We start from the raw sequence: 18,055 nt of genomic DNA on the forward strand, positions 1-18,055 counted from the left end.
CAATTAGAGTACATGTATGTTACCATATACAATCGCGAGATTCATTTTCCTGCAAGCATACTCAACAAACCTATAAAATTGTAACTATGACAAGATCAATGAAAAATCTAGTAGAGTGCAGAAGAGAATAAACTGTGTAAATGCAAATATAATAAATAGCAATAAATAACAAGAGCATGAGATAAAGAGTCCTTAAAGTGAGATCATTGGTTGCAGGAACATCCCAATGATGGGCAAATGAGCGTAGTTATCCCCTTTTATTCAAGAGCGTGATGGTTGTAGGGTAGTAACTGCTCTTGAACCTGGTGCTGTGAGTCCTGAGGCTCTTGTACCTTCTACCTGATGGCAGCAGTGAGAAAAGAGCGTGAGCTGGGTGGTGAGGATCAATCTCTGTGATATTCCATGGCAGTGTGAGTTACAGAACCCTACAGCATTGAAACAGGGACGATGGCCAAACAAGTTCACACTGACTGACTGGCAGCCATCGATACTCATCCTGTTTTTTTTATTTCAGTCAACCCCTAACCCATCCCCCAGCCAGATTTTCTCACTCTACAAACGAGGAGCAGTTTGCAATAGCCATTAAATCGACCAATCCAAATGTCATTGAGATGTGGGAGGAGCAATGAGAAAATACAAACTCCACACTGATCAGCACCAGGGGTTAGGACTGAACCCAGGTTCCAGGAACTGCCAGGCTGCAACCTACTAGGTGCCCGACTCCGCTGTCCGTACACTCACCAGCTCACCTCAGACACAGTAGAACCCATATTTGTCTTTACCGTACATGCTGAATCATTGCCTTCGGGCGTTTACATATGTTAAAGTAAGGTTTTCTTTTTTGTTAAATCCCATATCCTTGTCTATCCTCACAGCCCCAGGCGTCTCGTTTCCACCTTCATGTACTTACTGCCTGTTACGCCGCTGCCATTGAGGGCAGCAACAAAAGTCCTCCATCCCTGTCTGTATAGCCTTTTCCTTAACAATTGTTTTCTGACCAGTCAGAGTTGGTAGCCTTGAGCTGAACCCCCAAACCCGGGCCACTCTTAGTCAGGCTCCTGCCCCTTTGACCGGTTTGACATGGGTGACCCTACCAAGAGTCAAAGCACAAGTCCCTGACTCCAGTCAACATAACTCTCCGGGTCATTAAGGCACCCAAGTCTCCAAATCCTACGATGAGGTTGTGGTCCTCTTGGACGCCACCTTCATGTAAATACATCTAAAAGATGTTGCATCTAAAACATCTATTGCTGCTGGGACACTCAAACATCAGTGTTTCTACCTACAAGCTTTTGATCATTTTCTCTTTTGCTTCTTCTGTGTTCTCAGGACCCGAATGCTTTCCCTTTGCCAACCTCCCAGGACCTCGCAGGGTTCTGGGACCTCTTACAACTGTCTGTCGAGGATGTGACATTGAAATTTGATGAGCTTTTGCAGATAAAGGCCAATAACTGGAAACTGCTGGAACCTTCAGATAGAAAGGTAAGTCTTGTGCGTGCTGGGAAAGTCTCCCATCTGCTCATGCTGATTAGGCTTACTGAATTTTAATATGGACACGTGCTTTTGAGGAGTTTTCAAGCCACAATAAGAAAATAAAATCCAACATGTACTTACTAAATTCACATCAGGGTTTCAGGGCAGATTTTGATTAAAGTTTGCATAAATTCTTTATTGCAAGTATGAGAGATAATGATGCATAGCACGCAAAATGAAAAAGAACATAAATTTCTTATAGGATATTCTAGGCACATAATCCATTACTTAGACATAAAATTCTACCACATAAGGCAATTTCTCTCGCTAATAATATCACAAAATGAGGAAAAAGTTTCAAAACTTTTTAAACAGAAATTGCCAACAATGTTTGATAGAAATATCTGCCTGTATGGTAGAATATCAGGAAGATCAGTCGTGTTTGTCACAGCTTTTCGCGCCTGTTGTTGTTGGTAAGGCAAGAGTCCAGGAGGAGAGTAGAGAAATTTAGAGATAGTTGCATGGGGGAATCAGCATTACTTCTGAGGAGCAAGACTTTGAGGATGGAGCCAGCAGATTGTTTGAAGTAGCCAGAAATGGAATGCAGACGGAAGCACCTTTTTTTACCTTTCATGAATGGTAACTGTTGACAGAGAAGAGGGAATGAGGGACAAGAAGGAGTCCAATGATGGAGGAATGAAGGGTGTGTGTAGGTCATAATGCAGGAATAGATCACCATGGCAACGGTGGTAGGTTAAGGGTGAAAGGCGAATTATTTAACCTCCTTCACTCGGAGAGTAAAGAGTGAGCTGCCAACAGCAGTGACAGAATCGGGTTCAATGCCAGCATTTAATGGGATGGGGGAGGTACGGAGGGTTATGGTCTGGTTGCAGGTCAATAGGGTGAGGTAGATTAATAGTTTGGCACAGACTGGATGGGCCAAAGGGCCTAGTTCTGAGTTGTAGTGTTCAATGACTCTTTGACTCTAAACCAAAGGGACATCAAATAATTTGGGAGTCAACTTGGGTGGCCATTGTGTGCCGATGGGCTTACAGAGAATGGTGATGGCTGGGTTTTGGTAACAGTGTCTTTCATTTAATGCATTTTGACCTTCTTCTCACTTTAAGAAGGCATCTTTACCATTCTCATCAGATCAAGGTTCAAGGTACATTTATTATCAAAGTATACAACTCTCAGATTTGTCTTCTCCAGGCAGCCATGCAGCACAGAAAACCACGGAGGCCATTCAAAGAAAAGCATTAACCTCCGCAGGTGCAAAAAAAAATGGGCAGATGGAAAAAGAACATCAAAAACCAAACCCGCCACGCAAAAACACCCAAATAAATCACACAAGCAGCAACAAGAATATCAATCCCCTCCCCCCACTACACATACAAAACAAATCATGCAAACAGCAATGAGAACATCAAACCCCCATCCCCCACCTCACGCAAAATAAACAACCAACTCGGGCAAACGGCAACAAGAAAGAACAGGCGAAAGCACAGGATATAAAACATAAAGCTGAAAGTGTCCAAGGCATCCATAGTCCAATCCGTAAATCGCACCGCCAGAACTTCGGTGTCATCCTCCGACAGGATCGCGGAGGAGAGAGAGATCACCCGGACGCAGGTGCCTCCCCTCCCGGGAGCAGAAAGCGAGAGAGCTGTCGCACACAGACACCCTCGTCCGGCAGCGGCGAGGCGGGAGGCTGGCAGACGGCGCTGAACACTCGCTCCCCTTCCGCATTCACCCCAATGTTTCAGTCTTCCTCGACGCTGTCATCTGTGCTCGCAAGCCCCAGGAAACCGGTTCAGTGCGAGAAACCGGCGCAATGTAGCATCTTGAACAGTCGGCACATGAACACAAGACCGAAGGGATTTAATGACCCCCGCCCCCCACTACACCCTACTCCCTCTGCAGATCTTACCCTTCCTCCCAGTTATGTTGTCCTGTTGCGACCTCTCCAACCCCTCCTCCCACTCCGCCTCTTAACTCTCCTCCCACATTAGCTTGCTCACACTTGTCTCCACCAATACTTAGACCACCTCCCCCTTCCCGCTAGCCCTTATTCTCGTGCATTTACCACTCACTTCTTCTGCCACCCCCCACGATGACCACAAAACATCCCATTTCTCCAGAACTACTTAGTTTCTCCTTCCACCCCCATGCCAGCTTCTTTCCACCCACTTCTCATTCCTCAGCCTCATCACCCTGCCCCTCTCCTCTGCCAGATTCCTCGCTTATTTCAAACCTATCATCACTTAACAGATGGCAGGATGGAGATACGCCTCGACTGAAGGAGGCGTAAGGCACTCTTTCCCTCCGCTAGCCTGCAGGTCACCCTTGCGCAAGGTGTAGCACCTGCTTGACCCCTCGATCAGGATGACATAAAGCCACGGGGAGCAGGTGGTGGATGGTCGTATGAGCAGCTGGTGCACATCACAAGTCCTGGTTATGCGACCACTGACGTCAGGTAGACAATCTCTGAAGCATACTGATGATGGCTAGGGTCACCCATCTTGTAGAGACACTGCCCAGAGCCCAGAAGGCAATGGCAAACCACTTCTGTAGAAAAAATTGCCAAGAACAATCGTGGTCATGGATAGAGAAAAGAAAAAGAAGAGAAAGCCAGATGGAAAGATCATGATCATCCATGTCATACAACACTGCACATAATGTTAATCATCATTAAAACCCCTGTCCTGTGCACTCCTCTACTTATCAGCCATAAGGAGTTAAATGGAGTCAATGTTCTCACCTACCCCAAAAATCATCTAACAATATGTAAATATGAGGTGTATTCATTCATCGGGTTCATTATGTTGTACACCTATGCCAACACACAATCACACTCATGTCTGTGTGCACACTTGTTCTAACTCTTCCAGTGATTTCCACCTTTCGTGTTGTGTTTTAATGCTCTGTAATTGCTTTTCCCTCTTAGCAACACTGTCATCTTTTCCACATGAACCTGTGTATCGTTCTATCATGTGGCAATAAAGGAAGCAGCCATTGTTTACAACATGCCCAGCTGTGAATCTCTGCAGCTAATCATAAAGATAATTGGCTGGAAGACCCTTCGACAGAGTGGATGTGGCAAGGATGTTTCCTATGGTGGGGGAATCTAAGACCAGAGGGGACAGCTTCAGAATAGAGGGGCGTCTTTTTAGAATGGAAATGAAGAGGAATTTCTTCAACTGGAGAATGGAGAATCTATGGATTGATAGATTCTTGATTAGTTGGGGCATGAAGGGATACGGGGAGAAGGCAGGAAATTGGGTCTGAGAGGGAAAATCGATCAGCCATGATGAAATAGTGGAGCAAACTCAATGGGTTAAGCATGAATGTGCAGAAAATGAAAAGATATGTGTAGGCAGAAGGGATTAGTTTAGTTGGGTATATGGTTACTAATTTAATTAGTTTGACACAATATTGTGGGCTGAAGGCTTGTTCCTCTAATGTACTATTTAATGTCCAGATATTGGAGTGACTAGTGATGAACTTAGTCATCTGTTTGTTTGTTATGTGCCATGTCATATGACGTGACCGATCATGGTCTTTCCATGACCATGATTGTTCTTTGAAATTTTTCCTACAGAAGTGGTTTTCCCTTGCCTTCTTCTGGCCGGTGTCCTTACAAGACGGATGACCCCAGCCATTATCAATACTCATCAGAGATTGTCTACCTGGCATCAGTTGCCGCATAATCAGGGCTTGTGATATGCACCAGCTGCTCATATGACTATCTCCCATCTGCTCCTATAGCTTCAAGTGACCTTGATCAGAGGGGGCTAAGCATGTGTTGCATCTTGCCCAAGGGTGACCTGCAGGCTAGCGGAGGGAAGAAGCATCTTGCACCTCTTTGGTAGAAGTGTCGCCACCCAAAATGAACATACTACCCAAAAATAATGTTATCCTGCAGCATGGGAAGTGTATGGTGATGCTGCTTGCCTCTTCCTGTGCTTTCCATTGACACCCATGGCTGTTGCTTCTGCCTCATGTTATCTGGCATTGGAAGCTGACTGGGCCCAACAGATTCTCCTGTTCACCTCTGACAGGACCAAAATCATCTCCTGTTGGTTACTACAGATATCACCAGTTCCATTTACTCCGGAAGTGCAGGTCCTAAAAGGTTTGTTTAGACAGGAGCTAAGATTTCTCCACATCAAGTCTATCAGAAAGCCACCTTGCTTCTCTCTGATGAACCTGCCACTGAAATAATAATCATCACCTTTGTCTTCTGGTAGCAAGAATTTTCTATTGCCTTCATTGCTCTTTCTTTTAGTCAGGGTGTATTACCTGCCCTTTGATAAACCCAGGTCATAACAATCTTTGCACACTATGCATATTTAACTGGTCTTTAACTGTGTGGGTGGGAAGGGAGGGTCAGGAACCACAGCTGGTGAACTCAAGTTGATTAAAAACTCAGAGTGGAGATTGTATTAATGTAATTCATTATTCAAAATCTTTTTGTTGATAGGATGAACTGAAGATGCCCCCTCCTATACCAAAGAAACCACCGAAGGGAAGGTTATCGCAGGCACGGGAGAAGTCATTGGAACTTGCCGACAGACAGCGGCAAGAAGCAAGGAAACGGCTCATGGCTGCCAAGAGAGCAGCTTCATATCGGCAAAACTCTGCCACGGAGAGTGCGGATAGCATCGAGATCTACATCCCCGAGGCTCAAACCAGGCTTTGAAATCACACGCCGCCATTTGGAAGGAGCCTGTCTTTAACTTCAACTTCACTTCTCATACTCAAGGGAAGATGAAACCAGACTATGGGCATAATTTGAATCCTGCTGTCTGGTCTCAGATCTAGCAAGCATTAACATTCCTCTTGTGTTCCTTTATGTTGTCGCGGTGGACCAATTATATTTTCAGTTTTTAAATGAAGCTGCAGTCTAATATATTTTGTGCACATGTTCTTTCTAATGCATCTGAGCATAAAGAAAAATTACAAAGTAAGTTTGGGGCACACCCAGGAAGCATGATGTTGTAAACATCCCACGTTCATTTTTTTAAAACTTTTGTTTCAACAGGAAATTACACTTCACCAGGACATAACACCTGGTGAAGTTTCGTCACTCACCTTCAGTGTAATTAACTTTCCATTCTGGGACTTGCCAGAGGTGTATTCTTAATGTGATACATCTCATAAAGGCATTTTGACTGTAGCTGAATTTGTCTTGGGGATTAGGTTTTTTTTAAAAAGAGATGTCATACTTACACACAAAACTGTGAAAAGTCCAATAACCAAAATCCAAATTTTCAGACGAAATGGTTTGGGAAGTGCTGAGTTCAGTTATTCTACAACTCAGTAACTCCTAGTTGTTCATCCAAGTAAAGGTTTTCATTCGAGGACTGGGTGGCATGATTGATGGAAAAATTAGCCTTTTACTTTTGTGACCTGGGTCTGAATCTAGCTCAAATGGACAGGGTTCACCTCAGTAACACTGTTTTCTTTTAAATGTGACTGGTGGTAGAACATACATGAGCAGGTGACAGAGTTGCCAAGCGTAGACAGTTCTTCTCTGTCTCTCTGTTCATGGCCCCGAGGGATAGTCTGAACGTAGTTCTCAGTAAGCATGAGTCCACAGCACAAAACCTTGCCCATACCTTGGCGCTCACTGCTGCTGAATTGGTAGGCTGAGCTAATGTGGAAAGCAATATAATGCCAGGGCCAAGGACTAGCGCTTCAGAGGCCCCATAAACTCCTGTTGTTGGGACAATGTAGAGGAAGCTTTGCTGTCCATCTGCCTGTGGGTATATTTGGCCTGGGAGAGATCGGTACTGACAGCGGGTGAGAACACAGAGGGAACATGTTCCCTCTGCAACACTGTTAGATCTCACTTGAGCACAATATTATACAGAAAAATGTAATTTTAAAAAAATATATTACCATCCCCAAATTTTCTGGTGATATCTGATCTACCCGAGGCAATGGCCCTTAAGAATTCAGACTGTAGAGGTAATGCTAAGAGCTGTAATATAAAGAGGGAAAAGAAGGCCCCAAAAGCTGTAATGAAAGCAATGGAACATGTTAGAAATAGGGAGAATGGATTGAATTTTACAGCCAATGTGTCCAGACTGCTGTTGTGACTATTTATTCATGGGGACAACTATTAAGCCCGTTTGCACCTGGACGAAATGTGAAGTGGTTGTATTTGCATGTTAAGGTAATTCTGATATGCTGGGATGCATTGATTGAGAAAAGTGTGTATATGCAGTTGGCCGCATAATGGCCAAAGTCATTTGGGCTAAATTTCAAAGGAATGAATGCACATCGTTTTGAAATTTCACACTACCAAGTGGCATATGATATTAAACAGCATGATTAGCAGGGTCCCTAATGCAATGTAAACACAGTTCCTGTGAAGGGAATCACAGGAGGAGCAGCCAGCAGAAGGATCATAGAGGTCCTAATTGCCGAGACCGCTGCAGTTTTGAATAGGTGATATTCTGCCTGGTGATAATGACTGGGCAACTATTCTTACTGACAAAACCGATTTATATTAAAATCTTTCAGAGAACAGTGCAATCCTTGTCTGTATTGGAAACCTTCGGCTAATTCTTCTCTGAGTTTTATATCTGTACATCTGAAGCTGACAAGCGACTTGAGGCTAGTAGTGTTGACAACTGCCTTCTATATATAAACTTTTCTGCTGGTAGAGAATCATCAGTGGTTCTTCACGTACATTCACTGTATAGGTAGCTCTGAAGGACCCTCCTGCAGATTTTGTACTATATAATAGGGTACAACCAATGTACCTGCATATGTTATAAATTAGTTCCGATCAACACTGCTTAATAAAAGATTTATAAACAGAATGCACTGGAAATACTCAGTGGGGCAAGTAGTACTTGTGGTGTGCAAACCAGAGTTTAAGGGGTAGAGATTTGACCCTACTGAATGGGCTAAATGTGTAACATATCACCTTTAACTCTGCCTCTGAAATTAGATTCATGAAGTCATAGTGTCATACAGCACGGAAAGAAGCCCTTGGGCCCACTGAGTCCATGCTAACATTACAACACTAGAATGTTTTTGACAGGAACAATCCATTCTGCCCAGCAAAGCTTGTCAAATTCCGATTCACATTGTGTGTTGAAATAACTATCGAGTTTAGATTTGGAAGTCTGTAAGGTACTGCTCTCAACTACACAACTAGGTAGTTTGCTCCATGTGTCCACAACTTGCTGTGTAAAGAAATGCTTCCTGGCATTGGTCTGAAATCTCAATATAACCAGTCTCCTCCGATGGCCCCATGTCCTCATTGGTGGACTAATTTTAAAATAGCAGCTGGCATCCACCTTACTTATTCCCTTAATGATTTTGAACACTTCTATCATGTCTCCTCTCATTCTATGTATACTTAGCCTAAAAAGATTTAATTCTTTCCATCTTTCTTTGCAGCTCATACCCTTCTCTGAACTCTCTCCAGTGCCTTCACATCCCTCACAAAATACGGAGACCAAATTTGTACACCGTACTCAAAGTGTGGCCTCACAAGCGCATTATACGGGTTAGGGAGAACATCTCTGGACTTGAACTCCACCAAGCACATTCTATAACCCAATGTTCTATTAGCCTTCCTATTCACTTCTGTGCATTGTCTAGATGTTGATAGTCTACCAGGACACCAAATTCTTCTCACACAGTGCACTTTCTAACTCAAGACCCCCCCCCCCATTGTATACTTATATGTAATATTTCTGCTTCCTATATGTAATATTTTACATTTACTTATATTAAATTACATCTGCCATTTATCTGCCCACATCTGGATTTTGTTCAGATCTAACTCTATCAGCCCGTCCCCCTAATTTTCTGTCATTTGCAAACTTTACTAGTTTATTTGTTATGTGCCTATCCAAACCATTAACATAAAATAAAAACAGTAGTGGCCCCAAAACTGATCCCTGCAGAACCTCACTTTTAACATCTTCTAGACCTGAAAATGATCCACTCATGATAATTTGTTGCTTTCTGTTTTTTGATCCAATTCTGCACCCATTTGTACACCTTACCCTGAATACCTACCTCCTGTAATTTGATTATTAACCTCTTGTGGGTTACGGTGTCAAAAGTCTTCTGAAAGTCCAAGTAAATGATAGCAAGCACTCTATTGTTATCAAAAATTTCAGTTGCCTCTTCATAGAACTCCAGCATATTAGTAAAAGATGCTTTCTGCTTTCTGAACCTATGCTGTCTTTCTGTTTATCAGCTGCTTTTACATCTCATTCTTTATTAGTGTTTCCATTATCTTACCTACGATACATATTAAGCTTACTGGTCTATAGTTACCAGGGTCAGTGCCGTCACCCTTCTTATACACTGGGACATGTTAACTCATTTCCAGTCTTTCGGGATTTCACCAGTCCTCAATGACTGTTGAAAAACACACATTAGGGGTTTGTATATATAATCGCAGACCTCTTTAAGTACCCTTCAATATATGTCGTCTGGCCCTGGAGATTTATTAACTTTCAGCCTTTTCAGCTAAAGCAGGACCTCATTTTCTAACATCTCTAAATCACTTGAACCAACTTTTTTTTCTCTACACTTAACTGGCATATTGCTAACATCTTCACGGGTGAATACTTCAGCAAAATATGGGTTAAGAGTATCTGCTATGTCCTCCTCTGCATAATTTATCACCCCACTATTATTCCTAAGGCACTTAACTTCCTCCTTGGCTTTACTTTTACAACTAAAGTAAAGAAAAAGAATCTCTTGGGGTCAATCTTAGCATGATCTGCAATATCCTTCTCAACCTGCCTTTTGGCAATCTGAACTTTGCTCTTGAATATAGCTCATATTTTCATATGCCCTAGAGTTAACAGTATTACTATATTCTCTGTATTCCTTATATAGATGTCCTTTCTTCAATAATGTTTATGTATATCTTTATTCATCAATGTCATTGATCTATTGTTTTTATTGCTTGTCCCGACCTTGGGTATAAACATTTCCTGCACTGCAGTTATTAGCTTTTTCAATCCACCCCATTGTTCCTCAACTGACTCAACGTCAAGCAGTTCCTTCCAGTTTACCTTCTGAAGTCTTTGCCAAATCTGCACAAACTTTGCCTTTTTGAAAAATTCATTTTAATGGTTTTGTTTTTTACTGATAGTCTCAAAATGTTTTGGTAGCGTCTAACAATGTTGTGATCGCTTGCTCCTGAAGGCTCAACAACTCCTGTACTCAAAATTCTATCCTGATTGTTACAGAATATCAAATCCAGACAATCTAACAATCAACCATCATTTACATTAATACCATTTTATTCTCCTTACATTCCCATTAACATTCCCTGGGTTCTGTTATTCCAGGGGCAAATTACAGTCGCCAATAATCTATCAATCTGCACGTCTTTGGGATGTGGGAACAAATGAGAGTAATCCCATGCAGTCATGGAAAACATGCAAATTCCACATAGACAGCACTGGATTAAAGAGCTGGGACTGTAAAGCAGTTTCACTGGCCGTGCCACTGTGCCATATCGAAGCCCTCTGGGACTTCGATGGAACCAAGTTTCAGAAGCAGAGTTCAATGACCATGCATCGCACATTTAGTGAGCTTCCATTCCAAGGTTTCAGATGCTGTATCATGACGTTCTAATGAAAGGTTGCTGATCGAAAACTTTAACTCTGCTTCTGCTGCTACAGGTGTGACCTGACCTCCTTTATGTTTCCAGGATTGTTTGATTTTCTATCAGATTTCTAGCATCTGCAGTATTTTTGTTTAGGAATTGTGAGTTCTGTTTCATGTCTACACCAGTAATACCATAGGCTCCAAATTTGATTGGCATTCTAAAATTTGGCAGCCAGTCAATTGCAAAGAGACTTAAGCATCAAGTTGGGTACTCTATATTGAAGTTAACAAAAAAAGAAGTCAGATCATCTGCGTAGGATCTGCGATGAATGTTTATCAAAGTATTGTATTTGAACTTTAAGAAAGGAATGAGCTTGTTGGGCCCAATCACTTTTCATTTTGCTCTGTACACTGCCAAACTACTGCATAGCATGACAGGACCTAAGGGAATCTCTTCAAAATATTGTTAAAGGGTTTCCCCAGACTTTGCCAAGCTATGTCACCTAGTATATCTGCATTGTATAAAGCACATCTGGAGTTGCCATTTTAATTTTTGTTGACTGACAGATCTTTGTGCTCCCATTGCATAAACTCAAGCTAGAATAGAAAACAGTTTTGTGGAACTGAGTGTTTAAACAATGTATTGCATCTAATCCATTTTTTTCTGTTTACTATAATCACTGTTGCCATTGGCATTGGCTTGGAAATGCACTTTGAGAGAAATAATCTTACCAAATTTAAATTCTGTTCTTAGCTTTTTGCTCCATAAAAAAATCCAGGTTCCAGTCCATAATATAATATAGTAGCCTGTCAGGTGGTGAAGTTCTCAAAGATTTCCTGAATATTACAGTAGGCAGAATGTGATGATATCTAATGTAAAGGTTTTAATGTAGCAGTAGCCGTTAACACTAGTATTGTACTGTTTCCATCATCATACATGGGCAAGGAAGGTGTCTGCTGAATGCCACCAACTGCTGCCCTTCAGCTGAAGAATCAGTACCCCTCCAAGCTGAATACTCCTGACAAGAACACTTCTGAAGGCTGCAGAATCTACAGCAGGTGGGTAGGTGAGGAAGGGCTTGGTCTGAGTAGCTGTCATTAAGATTGTCTGAGTAGCTTCACCAATAATCAAACTCGCCAGATCCTAAAAGACGAAGGCCAGGATGGGCATGTGGCAAACAGTGAGAGAATTGAATTGCTCTCACCGATCCTTCTGTTGCAGATATATTTGCCCACGCAGCATTGGTTGGTGACCACAGCACAGTGTTTGCCCTGTCGTCACACTAACAACACTCTGCATTTTTTTAAATCTGCTGTTGTCATCATAGCAAATAGAATAGATTCAGATCTAAGCTAGTGGGTGAAAATATCTAGAATGCACTATGTTTGGTTCATGGTACTCTTCACTCTGTCATTACTATCAAAGCCAGGACACTGATGTGACAAGAGTAAACAGAAGCATTCCAAGAGCAGCATGACGTAAACGGAAAACTAAGGTTTTAGTTTGGGCATGCGTGCTGCATGCTATAGGCCCACTAAGCAGTGAAGGTGGCATGCAGCATATGGAGTTAAGTGAGCCCATAACCGACAGATTAAACTAAAACGGCAATCCAGATACGTCTAGCCATGATCAACGGTGAGCACCAAAATAGCCAACTGGAAGAGGGAGTTCTAGTATAGCTGAACAGCAGGGTTGAAGTGGGTGCAATCAACTTTAGCCCAAGATGCTGACAGGCTAATCAATTTCAGCACCCTCCTGGTCACAGTCTTCAGCCAATTCCAATCACACCATAAAGATGAAAGTCCTAGTCTGTTCAGTATGCTCAAAGCGATAAACCCTAATAATCTCCCAGATGTAGTGCTAAAGACTTGAGCTTGTAAGTCACCAATCCCTCTCTTCCAGTACAGTTACAGACCTGTTATTTGTCCAATAAAGGGAAATATTATCCAGAACATTAGATTCACAAAGAAAGGACAGATCCATTATAGTTGATCAGTTGATTCAAAATCATTAACAAAGGCAGAGACGTTGACTGTAGCATTGGTGGTAGCACATGTTCAGCAGTAACCGGCTCACTGAAGCTCAGTTTGGGTTTCCAAGTGAACAGTGTACAGTCTTTGTTTCTATTCATGATTTGGGCCTGTACTCGCTGGAGTTTAGAGGAACCAGCCGGGGCGGGAGGTGGTGAATGTCATTGAAATCTATCAAATATTGAAAGGCCTAGATAGAGTGGATGTGGAGAGGATGTTTCCTATGGTGGGGGAGTCTAGGAACAAAGGACACAGCCTTAAAATGGAGGGACATCCATTTAGAACAGAGATGAGGAGGAATTTCTTTCGCCAGAAGGTAGTGGATCTGTGGAATTCATTGTCACATTCATCGATGGAGGCCAAGTGATTGGTTATTTTTAAAGCAGGGATTTATAAGTTCTTGGTTAGTCAGGGAATCAAAGGCTATGGAGAGAAGAGAGGAGAATTGGGTTGAGAGGGATAATAAATCAGCCATGATGGAATAGTGGAGCATACTCGATAGGCTGGATGGCCTAATTCCGCTCCTATGTCTTGTAATGGAGCACTCTATCCTCTAATGCATTCATGGAATAGCTGAGAGTGGCAGATCGAAAACATGACAGACAAGAGGTAGGTGGTGACAACCCATGAGGGAAGTGAGTAAGCAGCTTGACATTAAATAATGTTAGCAGAAATTAAACTGCTCCTGTTAATATAAGTTGCTTGGCTGCAAGAGTGAATCAAATAATGTGTGTTCTTTAGTGAATGACACCCTAAAATCATTCATCTGTCTACAAAACATATCAAGAGTCTAACAGAATACTTCCATTCAAAAACAATCCAGGCTAGAGCAGTCTATTTGATTGGTATCCTAACGACACCCTAACCATTCATCCCGAGTATCACGGTGCATCATGAAAGCAGAATGCATTGAACTTTCTCACCAAGACTTCTTTAACATCACCACCCAAATCTGCAAACCTCTGCTGGCTTCCACCCGCAAATTCCCCTCAAAGTTGTACTTCAATGTGACTTTGAAACACATTGCCATTCCTCCGTTGTGGTTGGGACTAAATTCTTGAATTCTCTTTAACAGTGTTAATGGAGCACCGTAAGGAAGTTTGCAGTTCACGAAGGTAACAAATACTTCCTCAAGGGTATTGAGGGAGGATCATTCAATGTTAACTTCCTCAGTAGTTCAGATCTGTTCTACACTTGAAGAGAAATCTTTACAGGGCACTTAGAGGAGGGCAAGAGGTGGGAATGACTAAATGCCTCTCGCAAGCTTATTGGGCCACGTGAGCTTCTTTTGTGCAAAACCATTTATTTATTTAAAAGCTGGAATCAGTTTTAATAAAAAGGCCCCGAATTATTTAGAATATCAGTATGTTGACATATTATAAAGCCTTATGCCATTACATTCAGAGTTGGATATTTTGAATTATTTTAAATTTGTTTAGTTTTGATTCATTAAGCTACTTAATTACTTTCAGATGAATTATACAATGAACTAGAAACATGCATTTTCACTCATTGCTGCTTTAATTTTTTTTCCTTTTTTGTCCTTATTTCAAAGCTAGCTGTTGACTGATATTAAACTGTTGACACTGAATTCCATTGGATTAAGAAAAATTAATCCGATGCCCAGCTCTTCCCTGCTTCTAGCTAACTTCTGATTTACAAAGATATGCTCTATGTAATTGTTGTAACTACATCAGTGTTGGGTTCTTAATTGCGGTTTCCACTTAGAATATATAGGGATTTCAAGCAAGAAAAAAATGCTCTCAACTAACCTGTGCTTTTTGCTCAGGAATTTGCGCAAATATTGTTTAAACAATGGGTACAAGCAATCGCTCAAACTGCTTAAGGGCCTGATTATTTAGTGTTTGCATACAAAAATGAAAAGAACACTATGCTCAGATCTGGTGGCTGGAATTCAGTTTTAATCTGCTATTAAAAAGTGAAATTTTCAAAATAGCGTTTTACACACTAAATGTTAAAATAGGAGTCGTTCTTAATCGGATTCTTATGTGTGCATTAAACACAGATGAGTAGGGTGTTCAGTACTATGCAAAAGTCTTAGGCACATATATATATATAGTCAAGGTGCCGAAGACTTCTGTGCGATACTGGAGCAGAGAGCAAGTTTGTAAATCTGGCGGGAGCAAAGGACGTTTAAAGTGGAAGGTTGGAGTGCCGTGGGAGGGATGTGGGGCAGGTGGCTGAGAGGAGTGCCATGGGTGGGGGGGTGGGGGAGGATGGGTGCAGAGACACCCACCCCTGAACCACCAGGCAAGATCGTTTGATTCCCAACAATTGGTTTATTGATCATTACAGAATGTCTCTCTGGTGCTTTCCACTCCCTCCCATGTCCCTTTTCCCAACCATGATTCCCTTCTCCCTGCCCACTTCCCACTGTCAGCCCACAATAGAGATGCATATCAGAATCAGGTTTATCATCGCTCACATATCTCATGAATTTTTTTTTGCAGCAGAGTACAATGCAATACATAAAATTACTGCAGTACTGCGCAACAGTCTTAGACTCCCGAGCTACATATATATGGGAATTTTGCACAGTATTCTATGTACAAAAAGATCCAGCTAGAGAAAGGGAAAGGTTTTGGGGTAAAATGAAGAAAAAAAAGTCTCTTGTCATTGAACAGAGTGAATAATTTGTTGATGGCTGTGACCTGATCTGAGCAACAATTCAGTCTTGGATTTTGGAGCATATCTTTACATTGCTGTCTTATTGGGATGTGAGCTACTCAATCTTTTCCAGGGCATGGGAAAAAGATACTTTTATTGTAAACAGCCTGTAATTTTCCCCTTCTAATGTTTTTTTAAAAAATATTTTGGAACACTGCGTTCTGTGTAGCAAGGATGGTTTAACAAACCTCAATACAAAATGATTTGAACGTGCTAGTGGGGCAGGAGTGGATGGGACATAGTGGATCATTGAATTTGCTATGGAGTATCTTGTAACTCTCCCTGTGAACAGATTCCCAAACACTTAAAAGTTTCATTGGTGAAATAAAATGAGTTCAGAGTCACGAAAATAAATGCAAAATTGTAACAAAAATTGCTAAAATTGCCAAATGAGAAATTCCATGCAGGTTATCCCAGGAGCTCATTATTATTTGTTGAACATCACTACGTCTTAATTAGAATTCTTTAGACAAAAATGCACGCTAATTCTGATGCTTTTTTAACATTCATACCGAGATATTTTAATTCAAACATTGCTGTAAGATGTCTTTCATCTCTTAAAAATTCCATATAAATGTTAATTTATATGAATTCATTGTTAACAAAAGAGAGGAATATCGTACTTAAATTTATTTGCTTTGGTTGAAATCATCTGTATTCACAAAGTCAGTTTCTGAAGTACTTAATTAGCTGTTAAGTGCATTGGGATTCCCTCAGGTCAATAAGACGCAAGCTCTTTCCTTTTCCTTTTCACCATATAAAGCCACTGGGCAACATTGTAGGTAATTTGTTTCAGTGGTCCTTATTCATTTTGTTCACTGTTGTTCTGCATAATAAATGAATCCTTCTTCTATTTACATACATAATGTCTGTCCCTGTATTTTTCTGCACAGAATCCCATTTGGGACCGGAAGAACTAGGAATGTTCAATCTTAATGTACGAAATGAACCTACACTTAATGGGTGAGCAAATTTAGGAATTTGTCAGAATCTCTGGGATTCTCTGTCAGTAATAGAGTGGAGCAGAATGTCATTGCCACGTTTATGAAAATTTCCAGTACCGCTGGGAGAACATCCAAGCTGAACGTACGTTTAGGATATCTCCTGGTGAGCACATTTGCAAGGAGCTCTTTAAATGATTACAGTGCGTGCAAGCACCAGTAAGTTACTTTGCTACAACAGGCTTTGCAGAAAACTATAGCCTGGAGGCTCAAAGACCAGAGGCTTCAAATAAGTCGCTATACCTAGTGCGCCTGACTTCAGCTGAGGATGAGCTACTGACCCTGCAGCTGGCTTTGAAAGACTGGGAACATTGTAATTAGAAGCCTGGAGATTCCTCGCCACCCATCCGCTGCTTTGTAGTCTCCGGGCGCAGTAGATGGAATTTCCAATAGGCTAACTGAGCGCTCTAGGACTTGGTTGAGGATTAGCTTCTGCAGCTGATTTTCAACACTGTTTTTACTGCTCGTACGCTAAACCTGCATCTTCTATCATTCCAAATCTTCGTGCGCCCCAAATCTTGGTGTGTCCTGCAAATGCAAGTAAAGGTATAACTAACAGCAACTCACTATCAAGGTAAAGGCTGGTGCCTGCACGACTGTCAGTCCATGGCTTTGACAGGCCAATGACTACTTTGGGTGGCGCTGTGACTTAACGTTCGCCCTCACACTTTACAGCGGCAGCCGGAGGCTCGGCATGCAATTTGCACCGCTGTTCGAAAGAAGTTTGTTCGTTTTCCCCAGATGGGCTTCCTCCGGGTGTTCCCCTTTCCACCCACATTCCAAAGGTACATGGGTTTAGGGTTAGTGAGCTGTGGGCCTGAGAAAGAATGGAGACACTTGTGCGCTGCCCCCAGCACATCTCAACAGTGTTGGTTGTTGGCACAAAACAATGCATTTCGCTGTATGTCTCGATGTACGTGTGACAAATAAATCTAACCTAATCGCATCTTGATCTCCAGTTACAGTCAATGGTCCGTAGAGACTTCACAGCTCTACTTACAGTTTCAGTTTCAGGGACACAAATTAAGTTGTGGGATGTAGTCATCACCGGCAAAACTAACACTTACACCCCAAAGCAGCACACACAAAATGCTGGAGGAACTCAGCAAGCCAGGCAGCATCTGTGGAGAGGAGATAACAGTCGACATTCCGAGCTGAGAACCTTAATCAAGACCGGAAGGGTAGAGGAGAAGACAGAGTAAGAAGGTGAGGGGAGGGGAGGAAAGAAGCACATGATGCAAGGTGATAGGTGAAACCGGGAG

At 42.0% G+C, this 18,055-nt stretch overlaps 1 protein-coding gene across 12 annotated transcripts in view; it reads left to right on the top strand.

Moving 5' to 3' along the window:
- Positions 1-17,798, top strand: part of LOC134338201 (disks large-associated protein 2-like) — a 787,855-nt gene extending 770,057 nt beyond the window's left edge. For all 12 annotated transcript variants that reach the window (XM_063033864.1, XM_063033863.1, XM_063033857.1 and 9 more), the window contains 2 exons: positions 1,330-1,482; positions 5,957-17,798. In XM_063033864.1, the coding sequence (XP_062889934.1) occupies positions 1,330-1,482; positions 5,957-6,175 (372 nt within the window). In that variant the 3' untranslated portion in view covers positions 6,176-17,798. The remainder of the gene's footprint in view (positions 1-1,329; positions 1,483-5,956) is intronic.
- The last annotated feature ends 257 nt before the right edge of the window (positions 17,799-18,055 follow it).

This window comes from Mobula hypostoma, chromosome 26, assembly GCF_963921235.1.
Source record: "Mobula hypostoma chromosome 26, sMobHyp1.1, whole genome shotgun sequence".
Lineage (NCBI taxonomy): Eukaryota > Metazoa > Chordata > Chondrichthyes > Myliobatiformes > Myliobatidae > Mobula > Mobula hypostoma.